Source organism: Terrapene carolina, unplaced genomic scaffold (assembly GCF_002925995.2).
Source record: "Terrapene carolina triunguis isolate 2854851 unplaced genomic scaffold, T_m_triunguis-2.0 Scaffold374, whole genome shotgun sequence".
Classification (NCBI taxonomy): domain Eukaryota; kingdom Metazoa; phylum Chordata; order Testudines; family Emydidae; genus Terrapene; species Terrapene triunguis.
The window spans coordinates 16,841,350-16,858,340 of NW_020664725.1; the positions used below are offsets into that span (position 1 = coordinate 16,841,350).

At 57.3% G+C, this 16,991-nt stretch overlaps 1 protein-coding gene across 3 annotated transcripts in view; it reads left to right on the forward strand.

Moving 5' to 3' along the window:
- The first annotated feature begins 6,941 nt into the window (after nt 1–6,941).
- The window catches only part of SIDT2 (SID1 transmembrane family member 2), a 23,399-nt gene continuing 13,349 nt past the window's right edge, over nt 6,942–16,991 (forward strand). Inside the window, exons 1-14 of one of the 3 annotated variants that reach the window (XM_026657906.2) lie at nt 6,942–7,618; nt 9,458–9,579; nt 10,199–10,363; nt 10,755–10,800; nt 11,237–11,338; nt 11,466–11,549; nt 12,002–12,101; nt 12,547–12,612; nt 13,236–13,329; nt 14,097–14,155; nt 14,851–14,862; nt 15,284–15,355; nt 15,741–15,815; nt 16,336–16,398. In XM_026657906.2, the coding sequence (XP_026513691.1) occupies nt 7,430–7,618; nt 9,458–9,579; nt 10,199–10,363; nt 10,755–10,800; nt 11,237–11,338; nt 11,466–11,549; nt 12,002–12,101; nt 12,547–12,612; nt 13,236–13,329; nt 14,097–14,155; nt 14,851–14,862; nt 15,284–15,355; nt 15,741–15,815; nt 16,336–16,398 (1,249 nt within the window). In that variant the 5' untranslated portion in view covers nt 6,942–7,429. The remainder of the gene's footprint in view (nt 7,619–9,457; nt 9,580–10,198; nt 10,364–10,754; nt 10,801–11,236; nt 11,339–11,465; nt 11,550–12,001; nt 12,102–12,546; nt 12,613–13,235; nt 13,330–14,096; nt 14,156–14,850; nt 14,863–15,283; nt 15,356–15,740; nt 15,816–16,335; nt 16,399–16,991) is intronic. The other 2 variants (XM_026657907.2, XM_026657908.2) reach the window with 2 other exon arrangements.

The window sequence follows — 16,991 nt, forward strand, 5'->3', positions numbered from 1 at the left end:
TTTAATCAAGATTGGGTGTTTTTCTAAAAGGTATTCTCTAGTTCAAACAGGACTTAATTCAGAGAAGTTCTATGGCCTGGGTTATGCAGGAGGTCAGACTAGGTCATGGCGTTTAAGGTCAGAAGGGACCACCAGATCGTAACGCTGACCTCCTGTATATGACAGGGCACCAACAACACTCCCACAACAAGCCCAGTAATCAGGGTTAAACCAAAGTATTACAGCCCTCAGGAGACTAGACTTGTGTGCCACTGGCAGAGGCCAGTGGTCCCTTCTGGCCTTCGAACCAAGAAGTTTTTCATAGATTATATTGCTGTGAATCCTGTGTGACCTTGGGCAAATCACTCAGCCTCTCTGCGTTTCACTGTAAACTGCAGTAATAATACACATGGATGTCGTGAGACTTATAAGTCAAGTGCTTTCAGATCTTCAGATGAAAGGTTGTATAGAAATAAAATTCCCGATAGCATTGGCACCTTGTCTGCCAGGCTTCTCACATTTTGTCCAGCAGCGAGTAAACAGAGGTTAATAACAGACACTGACACTTCAGTTTTGGTCTAGAAATTGGCATCAGGCCTTGCATATGGGACTGCAGGTGCTCAATTGGGTGACTTGAGAGTAGCGCCCCACAGTACCATATATTGGTCATAAAGCCCTTTTTAAAAAAAGAGACTGTTGACAAGCTCCCTGTTGGCTTCCACATGTGGCAAGCTTCCCCAACCCATCTGGCTCTGTGCAATGCTGCATGTTGTGGGGAGCTGTAGCAGGAGGCTTGCTTTTAAATAGCATGTGGCAATGCATCACTTTTCTCTCCTAAACGAAGCAAAATGACAACTTTGAGTTCCTGCTGTGTGATCCATAGAGATCATTTATTTTCTCCTGCCCTTATCCTGTAGCTGTCTCTCCTGAGCAAATGTTGACTCTTCCCCCCCGCTGAAATTTGCTATCCTTTGGGGGTGGGGGGTGGTGGTCAAGGTGCCCTTTTAACGTAAACAAGGAATGTGACTGGGAATAGTATGACCTCATAGGTATAAAGGGAGTTGGTATTGCTTCTGAGGCATTTCCTAATAATTCCATGTCAGAGATGGCTGCCAAGCAGTGGTGGATAAATCAATGATTTGTAGTTTGTTTCTGGCGCCTTGCTGACTAAGGAGACTCTGTAAATATAAATGAATGGAGATTGTAGAGGTCTCCACACAGAGACCCTGAAAGACAACGTTGAAACGGGGCAAGGCACTTCCTATGCACTTACTTGCTTGGGTATGCCCTCCGCTCCATGTGTGTCATTGCACTGCTATCCGGCCTGGAGAAAGGATTGAAGGAAGGGCTTTGAAAGAGGCCAGTAGTGCCCTCTAGTGTTACTCTGTCACTTTCCTCTCTGTAAACCTTGCCATTTGCTCCCACGTCACCAGCACTGTGCAGGAGTGACTGGGCGTGAGGATGGTAGGGGAGGAGGAGTTGTCATCCGTGTTCCAGTTCATGTGGGAGCTGGACGGTAAACACAGAATGTCATTCAGGAACATGGGGCAGATTTATTGCTTCTCTTTGGAAGTTGTCCCCACTAACCACAAACGTCTAACTGTGACTCTCTCAGCACCAGTTACAGTCTAGTTATTGCTTAGCCTGGCTGGGAACAGAGCTGCTGCCTCCCTTGGTAAGAGCGGTTACCTTTGGCACTGCACTGTATATTATGGGCGAGACCAGAGGGGCAAGCCTGTCTGAATGCCAGAAGTAAGCCAAGCATAGAATCAGAGAAGTGTAGGACTGGAAGGAACCGCAGTAGCTAGCATGTTTGATTTGAGTTTCAGGAGACTTCATTTCTTCATCAAACAGAAAAACCCCACATCTAGTGTGTGTTGTGGAGAGCATGGGACTGGAAGCCATGAACACTCTGAATCAGTAGATTCTCTCTCCCTGCAGAGGATACAGAGGTATCTTATAGCAGGGGTTCTCAACCTCTTTCCTTCTGAACACACCCCCCCATGCTATAAAAACTCCATGGCCCACCTGTGCCACAAAGCCAGAGCTGGCGTTAGGAGGTAGTAAGCAGGGCAATTGCCCAGGGCCCCACACCACAGGGGGCCCTGCGAAGCTAAGTTGCTCAAGCTTTGGCTTCAGCCCCAAGTGGTGGAGCTTGGGATCCCGGTCTTCAGCCCTGCATGGGGCGGGGGGGCTTTGGCTTTCTACCCTGGGCCCCAGTGAGTCTAATGCCAGCCCTGCTTGGTGGACCCCCTAAAACCTACTCAAAGCCCCCCAGGAGCCCCCAGGCCCCTGAGAACTGCTGTCTTACAGGGAACCAAGGAGCATCTAGTTATAAGAACTGTTTTAATAACATGAAAGTTGTAACACAAATTGCCATCAACTACAAACAGGCAGATCAGAACGGCCATACTGGGTCATACCAAAGGTCCATCTAGCCCGGTATCCTGTCTTCCAACAGGGTTGAGTGCCAGGTGCCCCAGAGGGAATGAATAGAACAGGGCAATTATCAAGTGATGCATCCCCTGTTGTGGAGTCACAGCTTCTGCAAGTCAGCTAGTCTGTCTGCAGCAACTGGCCATGAGGCATGATAACACGAGGCCTCCTTTAACACTGCCTGATTCCACTATTATTTTAAACTGTCTGAATTAGGTATTGGTGAGAGGGGACTGATACCTATGTGTGTGTGGCGGATAATTAGCTGGACTGGGTATGGAGAGCATCCAAAGAGGTAGGTGACGGCTGCACGGGAACCATCACCCTGACTGCTCTGTTGTCTGGCACAGACCTTCCCACCCCCCTAGCGTCTGGCTCCATGCAGTGAGCAGCACCCAGCAAGTCCTGGAGCGTGACAGGTGCAGTAGAAAAGCAATGACTGCTCTAGCCCAACAAAGCCTTTATCTGATTTACTTTATTGCCTTTGTTTTTCTCTTGGGTTTTCTGGATGGACTTTACCTCACTCTTGTGAGGTGGCAAAATTGTATTTACTTAGGATGCCTAATTGCCCAAGGCCCTGGAGCAGAGATGTGGTTTCACAGGTCAGACACAGAGCTCACACACGGCCTCAGGCAGTGCTTGCTACCATTACAATTTCTGCTTAGTTCCTGGTCCCGAGCTCTTCTTCGCAGCAACATTTAGTATTTGTATCTTTGGTGCTGTACGATGTGTCCCCCCAAGCCCCAGCTGTTCCCTGAGAAGTGAGAGAGTGCAAAAGAAAGGGCATCCTAAAAGATCCATGGTCCTCCACCAGCAAGGTTGGGAGCATAAGATTCTAGGATAGATATTTGTGAAGTACACGCGGATTCATGGATGTTTGCTCATTATTTACCCAGCTCTACGAAGTGGGTGAAAAATGAACAAATATTCATTGAATAATTAATTGCAAAGTAAATATTATGTGAAGAGCAATAATATCGCTCTATCTCGGGGTTCATACTGCTGCCCACCGTAGTGTCTGAGCCCCTTCCACTTAAATCAATAGCAACTGCCTGGCCTTTAGTGGACTCCATGAAGTCCCTGGCACCTCTCCCTTTTCCAAGTACAAACTGCTTGGGACATGGATGATGTTTGGTTGGTTGATTGGGGTTTGTAGGGTGGGTATTGGGTTCGTGAGGGGGTCAGCGTTGTGAATGTCGTTCTTGCAATGGTGGAAAAGCTCGAAGGATGAGGGAGGCCTTGTAGCATTGCCCAGGAATGGTCAGGCTCTGGATCTGTCCAGTCCCCTTTAGAGTTAGACAGTTTTTCCTAATATCTCACCTATAGCTCTCTTGTGTGTCTCCTATGCGGATTGTAAGGCCTGGTCTACACTCAAAACTTAGGCCTACCTAGCTCCATCATGCTGACCCAACGCCTGGTGCACATGGAGCCATTGCTCAGGAAGGTGGAGCTCCTACAAGGAGTAAAAGCCCTTCTTGTCACTGTAGCTATGTCTACATTACGGGGTGACTGTGGTGCCATAGCTATGTCGTTATAGTGGCTGCAGTGCAGACATGGCCTGACTTTACAGTAGTTCATGTCAGGGGGCCTAGAGCTTGTGCCTAGGTGGGGTGTGTGCATTTAAATCAGAAGAAATAAAATAAATACAGTGAGAATTTCCCTAATGTTCCGTTTCTATGCTAGCAATTGCTGGTGGGATGTTGTGTCAAGATCACAAATGGGAAGGGAGAGTCTGTCCACCAGACAATCTGCTTCAGTGAGGTCCATGTGACGAAAATGTTTCAGAAGCCTAGATCTAAACTGTCCCATGCTGGAACCTCAAGCACAAAGCCCTGGGCTGGGGCCCCTTTGAAACTGACTAGGCTAGTTCCACGTTCCAAAAGACCAAGGGTATAACTAGTGAAAAGTCGGTGAGATTTTAAACATTTGTCCCTTGTGATTTCCAGCTCTTCTCTATTTACTTCCAAGCAGCTGCACTTTATTGATTGCTGCCTTCTCTATAGGTGAGGGGGCGAAGGCTGCAATGTCAGAACTGGCAGATATAATGACTGGATCTCCATTCTGCTTGCTGACCCCCTTTCGTTAGCATGGAGGGCACGTAGTGATCTGGGGTTAGGAATACTCTATTAAAAAAAAAAATCAGAACAAAGCACCGCTGTTCTTTAGCAATATATGGTGCTTTGTCCCAAGCCCTCCCTCTTTTAACTCTTACCAATGTATCACACGAGTGTACAATGATTAGCTGTGCTCATGTAGTTACAACAGTCGAGATGGGCTGTAAAGGAATGGTAAGCATTGAGGAGGAGTTCTCTCGGAGGCCAGAGTGTTCTTTGGTGTTTCTCCTGCTCTGGGAGCTCTTTGCAGCACAAGCTCTGGGCCTAGTTCAGTTCCATCCATTGTTTTCTAATGTAGCATCCTCTGAATTGAAATATACAAAGTGAAACAGAAACTAACGATAGCCCTTTAAGGCCAGATCTTCAAAGGACGGTACAAAGATTCATTAGCCCTGACAAGCCCATTGGGAGCAGGTCTAGTACTTATGGTGGGGAGGGAGTAAAATCAAAGCCCGAGCCACGTTTCCCAGTACCAGACTCCAAACAGAGATGAAAACGTGACCAGAAACCCCACACGATGCTGGAATGGTCCGACTCCCGCAGCTCGCTCTGGGGCCCTGTGTGGTTCACTGATAAAACCAAACTGAGACCATAGAGATAAGACTTGGTTTCCAGGTTGTTTTAGCTTTGGATAAATTTCCTCATTGGGTTCTGATCCTGAAAGGGGCTGAGAACCCCACAATCCCAATGCAGAGAACCTGCCAAGCCTAGGCCCTTGTTCCTCTAAGCCTGTACTGGAAACACACTAGCTTATGAGAGTGGGTGTGGATTATGATTTACATGATCAATAGGAAGTTTATTGAAGCAGCTCTCTGCCACGTGTCAGACTGTTCTGCAAACACACTGAGTGAGGGTGCGGCCGAGTTGCTGTTACAATCTGTATTCACGTAGGTGTCTAATATTCCATGCTCCACAGAGGTGATGTGCTGTGAGGTTGGAGATCCACAGCGTTACCACACTGACTAAACACTCCTGCCTCTTTCCTCTAATAGCAAACTTGCCAGGGAGGTTCACTGTGGAGAATGCAGCAAACAGGGGAGGTTTTGTTGCCTATCCCAGTGTAAACCATAATAATTAGACCCTCCATGACTCCCTGCATCTGCTCAGACCAACTGCCACAGCCAACAGCCATGGAATCTTTCCACCCCTTCCTCTTATTAAAGGGACACCGCCAGCGACGAATGTTCCTGCTGTTTGAAGCAGTGTGATGGGGGCTGGGGGGTGAGCCAGTGGGGTGGCAGGAGGGGTACCCTGTAGCTGAGTGGGGAAAGGAAAGAGGTGATGCCCTACAGGGGCTGTGGATCGAGGCGTCGAACGCCTACATCCTGGTAACAATAAAGACTTGTCAGAGTTGGCTGCAGTGTGTTCCTTGTGCAGCCTCTGGATCAGTGCATGGTTCCAGCTGGTCCGGTGGTGTCCCCAGTGGCTCATTTCCCAAACCACCGCAGGCCCAGATTGTTGCACAGCAGAATGAGAGGACTTCTGCAGTGGCTCCCTGGGACTCACTCTATTTATTCAAACCAAACCAATGAGGGTGTGAATTTTTCACTGTTGAACAGCATCCAACTCACAGCCCTCTTCAGAGTCCTCTGTTTATCCCCAGTGCACGGACAGTGGGCTGCCGTGGTGTGAGCTTACCCCACCGCTACGCAGGCCTCTTCTGGAGGGACCGTCTCCAGCGGTAAGAACCCCATGCCCTATTCATCTTGTCTCACAGATCCCTGAACACCCAGAAGGACAGGAACTGCAGGTGGTTCTAGCCAGTGTAACAGGCTGAGGCAAGACCAGAACCCAGTGCTCCGGGAAGGTGGGAAGCAGGATCTGGGCTTGATAGCCGCAAGGAAGCAGCAACACCCCCCCAGAGAAGGCTGGCTAAGGGCACAAGAAGGCAATGCAAACATGCAAAGGGCCTTTTTCACTATATCATAGAATTGTAGAAATGTCGGGTGGGAAGGGACCTCGATAGGTCGTCCAGTCCAGGACTCTGTATTATCCAGACCATCCCTGACAGGTGCTTGTCTAACGTGTTCTTAAAAACCTCTAGCGCCGGCGATTCCACAACCCGCCTTGGGAGCCTGTTCCAGAGCTTAACTAGCCTTAGGGTTGGATGGTTTTTCCTAATATCTCACCTATAGCTCCCTTGCTGCAGATTAAGCCCATCACCCCTTGTCCTGCCTTCAGCTGGCATGGAGAACAGGGCTCTAGAACAGCCCGTAATGTACTGGAAGACCCTACAGCCTTTCGTCTTGTCCCCAAGCAACTCCCGGTGCTGAGTTTGGGGCCGCAGGAGGATGGAGCCGTCTGGGTCAGTTCCCCTTTAAGGATTTTCTGCAGCCTGTCCCTTTAAGAGTGTGTCAGTTCCCTGCCTGACGTCACCTGCTGCCTCAGTGTTTACAGCCTGGGCTTGTTGCATTCAGGACCGACACAAAGTCTCAGCTGCCCGCAGCCCCTCACCTTTGAGGGGCAGTGGCCGGGCAGAGGCCTGTCTGCAGTGGGCTGGCGGAGGGGACCCAGCCCCTGGACAGAGAGGGCAGGGGAGAAGCTGCTAGCCTTGCTGCTCACCGGCTCCCCTTCAGGAAGCTGGGAGTGTGTGGGGCAGCTGCCACCGCTGCAGTGGGGCTGGCGGTGCCATGGGGCAGAGCGGCCCGGCGGTACCCTTGCTCTGGGAGGCCCTGTAGACGCTTCTCCTGCATGTGAGCAGCCTGCAGGCTCCCCTGGCAGAGCTGTTGAATCACAGGTGCTCCCGCCCGCACCCTTTGGCCAGGTGCGGCGTGGAAGAGGCGGGGGGCAATGTTACCTGGGATTGCCCAACGTAGGGTCTAAAGGGTGCTGACCCCGGTGATGCTGGAAGCTCCTACTGCTGCCCCGGGAGACGCGCTGCCTGCCTGTGGGATCAAGTCATGTGGGCCCTGGAGCTGCCCCTCGCCCTGCTGCTGCTGGCTCCGCCGGGGGCTGGTGCTTTCCCCGAGGCCCTGGCTGCCAAGAGCATCTCCCAGAAGGAGGCCGAGTTTGACAAAAGCTACACGGACTTTGTGAACAGCGAGCTACTGAACATCTACACCTTCAACCACACCGTGATGAGGAACAGGGTGAGTGTGTCCCCCCCGAGTCAGGCCCGGCACCAGCCAAGGGGGCACGGTCCCTGTGCCAGAGCCCTCGGCCTGTGAACTGCTCTGCCCACCGTTGGGCCATGCCCCGAACAACTGATGAGGTGCTGGGGGGATAATCCTTGCCTAGCCCACAACGGGGGCCCTGCCTCGTGCTCTGCTGGAGGGTGCTACGAAGTGTATCTCTGAACAGTCCCTCGGCCTGACTCTCCATTGCCCTGCCCCTGCGCCAAGCACGTGCAGGATGCTGTGTTTGGATCAGGTTCTGTTTCGCACGGCCTGCGGAGTGCACTGTGGGCAGGGCAGTGGAGAATCCGGCCCCCTGGGCCCTAGACTGCAGGTGGAAAAACCCAAACTTCTCCCCCTGGTTATGCTATTAGTTCTCTGTTCCCACGGGACTTGGGCCAGCAAAGCAAGGCTGCTCACTTCCTGGCCCAGTTTCACTTCCTTCTTCTCTGTGTGTGCACCATGCTGCTCCCCTCCCCGGCTGACAACTAGGGAGTGTCCCCATCGCTTCCAGCTGAGATCACAGTTGCTTTGGCCAGTACCTGCTGTTGGCCTTTCATCTAGCTAGTGGCTGCGATGTGTTTGGCGTGTGTGTTCATTTTCCCCTGGTAGGGTGTGTGTTTCGGGGCGTCTCTGCGTTCTACTGTGCAAGCCACAAATCAGCATTTTTAAAAAGGAAGTTGCTTCGGCTGACTCTTTACTTTTTCTTTCCACAAACTGGGCTGCGCTGTTTGTTTAGAAGGGTGGGAGGCGACTGCCCGCTTTGGGGTCTGTTGTTAAGCCAGGTTCCACCTTTACCTCCATCCCTGAGCATTGAGTCAGGCTGCGACTGGGAAGGCTGCTCTGGCCTGGCCTGGTAGTTGGAAGGGCACTGCCAGCTCACAGCTGATAAGTCCCTGTTTCTGCTGCAAAGGGAAGGAATGCAAAGGCTGTTTTCCCATTCCAGGGCCACATGGCCCAGGAAATACACGCTCGGCTTCCCCAGCGGCAGAGTGGGCATTTGGCCCTGACTGGGAAGCTTTGCACCCAGATGTCTCAGAGTTCGGCGTGGCTGGATCTGGGGGTTCGGTTCAGGGCTGTCTCTAGGACTAGACCGGATCTGCGGGAGAGACATCCTGTGGGAGAGTAATCCCTTCCCAGGGTGCATGGAGTGAGCTGCTGCCCTGACCCCCCCCCCCCCCCCCCCACACACCCTCCCTCCTTTGGCATCTCCTGTTCTCTAGCCGCCTCACCCCCCCGTTTCCTCCGTCACTGCCCAAGCAGCTGTCCTAACTGCCCCCAGAGCTGACTCCTCGCTCCCTTTTCCTGCCTCTGGAACAACCCCTCCCCACAGTCCCCCCTTCCCAAACCCCCGCGTGAGGTCCCTGGGCACCAGCATCCAAGCGCTGACCCATCCCGTCTCAGCATGAGCAGCGTCTTGACCTTTCCTCTCTGCTGGGGGGAGTATGTGCAGGAGCTGTTTGCGGACGTGGTCCAAGCTGAACTTCCCGTTCAGTCAGCAGGGTCCGGCGGTCACGAGTTCCAGTCCCCATTGCACGCGGTCTCTGGCTGTAAAAGGCGGGATGGTTCTCTGCCCCAGGCAGGTCACGCTGCTCCCGCATCTCGAGAGTCACAGGGAACAAAGGGCCGAGTGAGCCCGCGCTGTCCTTGCTGGAGGGCTCTGTGGCCTGTGCACCAATGGCCACCGCTTCCCCTGCGGTGGAGCTGAAAGAAATTCAAGTCTGGGGCTCAATCCAGAGTCCCCCAGCTGAGCCCCGTGGGGGAGGGCTCGTGTCTCTTTGGCCAAGGCCAGCATGTCACTTCTCTCCTCCCCAGACGGAGGGCGTCCGGGTGACGGTGAATGTGCTGTCCGAGCAGAAGGAGACGCCGGTTCTCTTCGTGGTGAGGCAGAAGGAGGCGGTGGTGTCGTTTCAGGTGCCGCTGATCCTCAGGGGCCTGTAAGTACCATCCTTGTCAGAGACGACCTCCGAGGTGGGGCTAAAGACCCATGCCCCCCCCCCCCCAGTTCTGGGGTCCCCCTGCCGGCGAAGGCGTGGGCACCTAGGCCAGCTCTCTGACCATGGCATGAAAATGGCCTTAAAACCTGAATCTGTGGCCTCATCTGCCCCAGAACATCCTGCTCTGCCAGCTGGCTGGGTGCAGAGCGGCTCTGGGACAGCTGCTAGTTCATCCTCTGAGCCTTCTCCACAGTGACCTGGTCCAGCTACCGAGCGCCGCCGAGGGGGGAGAGCAGCACCCTTAGCTCGGCCTGGGCACCGGGCAGGAGGGGCTGTGTCCCCAAGCTCTTTGGGAAGGGAGATGCTGCATTGCAAGACCCTCAGTGCCGCTAGGAGAGCCTGCCTAGCTCAGGTGGGGACAGCGACCCAGCCAACCGAGGGAGCGAACCCCAGGAAGGCCACAGGCTGAGGGTCCTGGAGCTGTGCCTGATGCTTATGAGCAGTGCACCATGCCGTAGGCTGTGGGTGCTCCCCATGCTGGTGGGGACTGGCTCCGTGCCACATGCTACTGCTGCCAGCCCCCTCTCTCATCCGGCCCGGGGGTCTCTGCCTTCGCCAGGTTCCAGAGGAAGTACCTGTACCAGAACGTGAGCCGCACGCTGTGCCAGCCCCAGACCAAGAGCGAGTCGGAGACACAGTTCTTCTATGTGGATGTGTCGACGCTGTCCGTGAGCAACGCCTCCTACCAGCTGCGGGTCACCCGCGTAGAGAACTTCGTGCTGAGGTGAGGGATAGAGATAGGAACCACCACCCCCAAATACACACTCTGCCCTACACCTTGGGCCTCCTTCCCCCTGCCCCCCAGCACCCTCCCATGAGTCTGCTGTGCAGGACGCCTGGGGAGCTCGCGTTCCCTGAGACCCACGCAGGCCAGCCAGGTCCCGGGCTGGGGCAGGCATTGCCTTGCCGGGCTCCCCCTCAGGCGTTCAGGGAGGGTTGGGGACCCATCGAACGGCTGCTCACGGCCCTGCGAGCTGGGGATTTGCGGCTCCAGCCCGTAGCTGGCTCCTGCCGGGTGGGGTTTTCCTTGCCCCGGCGGGCAGGGGCAATGGGGGGGTCCCTGTTTGCTCACTCTTTATGAGCCATGCTGCTGTTCTAACGCTCTCTCTGCACAGGACGAACGAGCGGTTCAGCTTTAATGCCACAGCAGCCCAGCCACAGGTAATGCCCCTCTCTGCTTGGGGGGCTGCTATGGGGGGGGGGGCGTTAAAGCAGCTTGACCAGACTCCCCGTAATGTAAAGGCACCTTTCTGGTTGCCAGAGGGAGGGGCCCTCTCTGATCTTGCACTTCCTGATAGTGGGGGGCGAGCTAGGACTTCTGGGTTCTATTCCTGGCTCTTCTCCCCCCCCCCGCCCCGTGCAATGGGACAATGGGCCTGGCCTGCCTCCCAGCGCAGGGGTTCCGGGTTGGGGTCCTCAGGGGAGAGGTGCAGGGGAGGGGCAGCCTTCTATTGGAATAACATGGCTGGTGCCACTTCGGGGGTGGGGGCATGGGAAGCGGTGGGGCGTAGGGCACTGCATGGGGAGGGGAGGGCAGTGTCACCATGGCAATAACGTGCCCTGTTTCCTATTCTCCCCACCCCCCCCCCCCCCGTAGTATTTTAAGTACGTGTTCCCGGAGGGTGTGGACTCGGTGATCGTGAAGGTGACCTCGCGCATGGCCTTCCCCTGCTCCGTCATGTCCATCCAGGACATCCTGGTACGTGGGGCATGGGGCTGAGTTCCTCTTCCCAGTGCTCCCCTCGCCCAGCATCCCTTAGGGTGACCTCTGGGCAGGTCCAGGCTCCGTGCGCCTGAGTCTTGGCTCCCCCCTCTCCTCCCCGCAGTGCCCCGTCTATGACCTGGACAACAACGTGGCCTTCATCGGGATGTACCAGACCATGACCAAGAAGGCAGCCATCACAGTGCAGGTAGGGAGCGCTGCCAGCCCAGCCCAGCCAAACAGCAGCAGGTGCCAGGCCTCGCTGTTCTCTCTGGTGTGGCCCTAGTGACAGGCAGTGCTGGCTGGAGATGTTCTTGCCGGCATGTGCTGAGCCAGACGACACGCAGCCTCGTTCCTCGCGGCCAGATGGTGCTAGCCGGACGGCTCCGTCCAGGCAAGTCGTGGCTCTCTGCTCGACCCCGTGTCTCCGGTGCTGCCTCCACGCTAATAACACCCTGCGTGTAAGCAGTGCGGGTGAGCAGCTTCCTCCGCAGCCAGCTCCGGCATCTCTCTGGGTCGCTCGCGATGTGCCCGTCTCGCCAGACTCTCATTTGGGGGAGCCTGGGCATCCAGGCCTCTCCGCTCCACTGGGGCCGGGTGGAGAAAGCCGCCACTCACCACTCCCACTGACTCTCCTCTCATTCCCGGCGGCCGTGCCAGAAGAAGGATTTCCCCAGCAACAGCTTCTACGTCGTGGTGGTGGTGAAAACGGAAGACGAGGCTTGTGGAGGGCCCCTGCCTTACTACCCCCTCACCAAAGGTATGGGGGTGGGGTGGGGCGGTCTGGGGAGGCACAGGACTTAGCCACTCACCAGTCCCTCTCCTCCACCCGCCCTAAGGCCTTCTCCCCTCTGACATCTAGGCCCCCCCGCCCCAAGGCACCAGCGACGGGATCCAGACCATGCAAGGGGCCCTGGGGACCATAATGCCCAGGTGGAAGCTGGTTCCCAGCCTGACCCGGGTGTGGTGACCCCTCTCCCTGCCTCAGTTGCTGCCACTTCTCAGCAACAAGGCGCTGTGGGTGGAAAGGGTCCAACAGCCCCAGCTGGGCATACCCCGCTCTGGGCCGGGCAACGCGCTGGACGAGACCCAGGGCGTGGGAGTTCCAGAGGGCTGGGCTCCTCCCTCTGCTTTGAGCAATTTTCCTGGAGACAGGAGGCAACTGATCTAGGCTGGGCTAATCTCCAGCCTTCTGTTCCTTCCAGATGAACCAGTAGATCAAGGCAGTCGGCAGAAGGCGCTGGACGTGATGGTGTCGCCTGCTATTACCTGTGAGCTACTCCCACGGGCAGGGCCGGCATGTTACTCTGCGGCAGCTACGTCTGCAGCTGGGGGAGTTTCCTGCTGAACGCTGGTCACAATGCCCGTGTTCATGGGGCACCGTCCCTGCAGGGCTGTCCCAGTGCCCCCGGGACAGCCCCGGCATGGCTCGGGCACATGGGAATGGCTGGCTGGCTCTGACAAACGGCTCCACCCTGCTGGTAGTGCAGGCCCCGAGCACACGTGGCCTGGGGCAGCACCTGGGCTCCGTGTCTGGAGTGGGCCTTGCTGGGTCCATGCACAGACAGACACAACTGCTCCTGGGTCTCCCTCGCTGTCTGGGCGTTACATGCTGGGCATGAGCCCGGAGCAGGCCCGGCTCCAACAGAGCGGCTAAGATGAGCAGTGGCCACCTCCCCCTGTACAGCCGGGGTCTGTGCCCCCCAGGGAGGGGCACATAGCGTGGGCTGTCTCTCATGGTGGGCACGGGGGAGTCGTGGGGCCGGGGGAGGCTGTGTGCCCAGCTGACTCCCCATGCCCGCAAGGCTGTGCCGTCCAGCGAGCTGCTCTCTGGGTGGGGCACCGCGGGCTGCTGCTGTCCCGTAATCCCCCTTCCCGCTGCCTCTCTCCGCAGCGGAGGTCTACGTCAGTGCCATGCTCTTCTGCCTGGGGATCTTCCTCTCCTTCTACCTGCTGACACTGCTCATCGCCTGCTGTGAGACCTGGAGGTGAGTCCCTGCGCCTCGCTTCCCGCACTGCCCACCCCACGGTGCTCCGGGACCGGACTGCCGGCTTGGCTCAGCTCACCCACCTCGTTCCTCCCCTCCCTCTCACTCACCCGCCACCGCCGGGCTTGGCTCTGCAAAACTAGAGCGGGTTTCAGCTCCCCCTCCTAGTCGGTGTAGCCACGGGGCCTGGCGCGGTGACACGGAGCAGCTGGTGCAGGGTAGGAATTGAGAGCCAGGGCCTTGACGGCAGAAAAAGCAGCCAGGAATGAGACATCCCCTCCCCTCCACCCCAGGATAGGAGGTCTGTTTCCCTGTATACCAAGGGCTGGGCATCCCCACCATCTCCAGGGTCTGGCCCAGAGACGCCTCCCACCGACACAGGGAACGTGGCGCGGCCGTGTCTCCAAAGGGCCATGGGGAAGGTCACCATTACTGGAGACGCACGCAGCATTCCTCGCCCCCCAGCCTGCATGTGTGGCTGCTGCGGTTCTCGGGCAGGGCTAGGTGAGCCCTTCATTTGGCTCCGGCCCTCTGTGTGAGCAGCTCCCAGGAGACGTGGTGGCCGGGGGTGGTGTGGGGCTGGTACGCCCCAGCCAGGGACAGCGCCGGGGCTGGATTTCCCTGGGCAACCCCTGATGAGGGTTAACACAAGGTCGGGAGGTGCCTGAGCTCTGCAGCCCTCGGCTGCCCGACGGGACCTGGGTCTGCGGCAGGAGGGAGCTGCCTCCCGGCCCTTCTGTTTCAGGTTTTCTCTTGCGTTTTTGCAGACAACAGAAGAAGAGAAAAGGGCTCCTGGCTGCCATGGACACGCCCCCCACGGACACCGGTATGGACCCGCCAGGGCCCGTAGAGTGCACTGACGCGGGGGGGTGGGGGAGAGACTCTGGGAGCTGGCCCCGTTACGTAGAGCCCGGGAGGCAGCGGAGATGCATATTTGCTGGTTAATGTGCTGGAGGCAGGGGGCTGACTGTGGGTGGGCCCAGTTCCCTTAGGGGGTGGAGTATGTACCAGAGCCGGCTGGGGGCTTTTTCTTTATTTTTCTCCCTGTGAAATAACGTTTTCATGGACACTTTGCTGTCGGGTTCTCTTCACAAAACAAAGGTTTGGGGTTTGGCAAACAACGGTTGGTGGAAATAGAACATTTCCCTTGAATGGAAACCCGCTCTCCTTTGCCTCTGGCCAGCTCCGCGGCTCACAGCCCGAACCCCTGGTTCCCTGGTGGCTGCCCTTCCACGCAGCCGGGACTCCCCTGGGGGGAAAGGAGGGGCCGGGAGAGCTGGCTCCAGCCTTGGTCTCGAGCTCTGCTTGACGGCCTGGCTCAGCCCCACGGCTTCAGAGCCAGGCCCTTTCTCTGTGCACAGATCTCCCTGCATTGTGGGGAGACGGGTGGACGGGTCCTTAGTGTGCCGGGTCTAAGCTCCGCGTCATCTGTGATCTGTTGCTGTCAGTGACTCTGTCTGTCTGTCCATCTGTCTTTCTCTCTCTGCCTGCGCATCGCTCCTGGGGAACTTCCCCTCCCAGCGTCTTTACTGGGTAAGCGTCAGCCTCCGTTATTTCACAGGCTGTGAACAGATCCCTTTGGTGCCCCTGACGCGCTGGCCCTAAGCCGCCCTCCAGCTGGAGGTCTTGCTCCGTAGGAAGCGCCAGCCGCTAAAGCAAGGGACGCAGGGTGCTGTGCAAACTCCTCTCACCCAGCTCCACTGATGTCCCACAATCCTGGCGTGTCGCCCCCTCCCTCCCCCAGTTCCCCCTGTCCTTGGTCTCTCCTGAGCAGAAACCATCTACAGCCCAAAGAGCTACGCTGCACTGCAGCTGTCCGGGCACAGTCTGAGCCTGCCATGCTCACCCCACTGAGACATGTGCCCCCTGCTCTCCTGAGCCGCCCGCGCTGCTGGGGGGTGACGTGTGTGAAGGCTGCTGCCTGCCTGACGCAGGCTCCTGTGGTGTCTTGCAGGGCATCCGCGCATCACCCCGGACTCCCTCCTGGGTCACCCTCCCTACCACGGCTACGGCTACGGCTCTTTGGGTAAGCACCAGCCAGGAGCACCGCACCCGCACGCTCGCATGGGGCTCCGGGGCCAGTCGGAGATGGGAGTGGGCCCTAGGGGCAGGGGAGGTCGCCAGTCCCTTGGCAATGGCTGGACCCTATTCCTGAGCCTGCGACCAGAATCTCATTTGTCTCCTCTCCCCCAGACAGTGACAAGCAGGGTCTCCAGATACAATAGTGTCTTATTACACACACACACACACACACACACACACACACACACACACACACACACACACACACACACACACACACACACACACACACACACACACCCTGCTGTGTGAGCTCCTTGCCCTCTGCTCGTTCCTGGCTGGGCGTCTGACCGCGTCGACTCGCCCCCTTGTTCTAACTCTCCTTCCAGAGAACAGTTCCACCCTGAGCACCGAGGGCATCACCGAGAGCATGGGCTCCACGGACATCTCCTCTGGGTACACAGGTGAGCCGCAAGAAACCAGCAACGACTGGCCGGTGAGACGGACCCTGCGATCCGGAGCTGGGTCTTGCACGGCAGAGTCCACATCTGAGCAATCCCAGAGCCTGGGAGCCCATCCCTGCTGCAAACGCTCCATGCACCGAGACCCTGTCTGAGGCCCGCTGTCTGGGCTCATCCCGTGTGACGCCAAGCCGGGGAGGTGCACGTCTGCCCCCGCGTCCGGGGGCCTGAGTGCGAAAGGCTCTCCGGGGAGGGCTTGGTTCTGGGGAGAGGATTTTGCCCCAGGAGCTGTGGCTTCCCCAGGCTCTCGTCCTCATTCAGAACTCCGCCCCACCCTCGCCAACTCTGCTCCGCTTTGGAAGACCAGTGTCCTGGGCAGGCCTTTAACTGGGTTGTCCCTGTCTGGCTCGGGCAGCAGATGAGGAGTGAAACTGGCTGGCTGGCTCCTTGGGACCCCCCTCGGCACTGAGAAGGAGGCTCTGTCCCCATCCGCCCTCCCAGTAACTCTCCCTTTCCTTTCAAGGGCTGGACCGCTTCAAGCGACGCGTCCCCTCCAGCCAGATGAGGCACCTGTGCATTGCTATGGGTAGATGTGGATGTTAAGCAGAAAAGGCGCTAGGAGAACTCGAATCAATCCAATGTATTGCGGTGCCCTCGGCTTCACGTTACCTGGGGACAGACCTAGCATTCGACTAGCACCTTCTCTCCCATCTGTCGTCCCTTGATGCAGGGACAGCCACTGAACAGTCCCTCCAGCCACGAGCCGTCCCATAACGCTCCCGTCTTCCAACGGGTGGGCGCACTGGGGGCAGCCATCCCCCTGGGCCCCTCCACTCTGCCTGCTTGCCAGCCTCTGCTCCGGGGAGCCAGGAATGGAGTGGCAGGGGTCAGGACTGAGGGGCGCTGGCGGTGCTGTGTGTGAGGCGTCGGGGGGGCCCAGGGCTGGGGTAACGGGGGCTGCGGGTCAGGACTGAGGGGCGCTGGCGGTGCTGTGTGTTGGGCGTCGGGGGGCCCAGGGCTGGGGTAACGGGGGGCTGCGGGTCAGGACTGAGGGGCGCTGGCGGTGCTGTGTGTGGGGCGGCGGGGGGCCCAGGGCTGGGGTAATGGGGGCTGCAGGTCAGGACTGAGGGGCGCTGGCGGTGCTGTGTGTGGGGTGGCGGGGGGCCCAGGGCTGGGGTA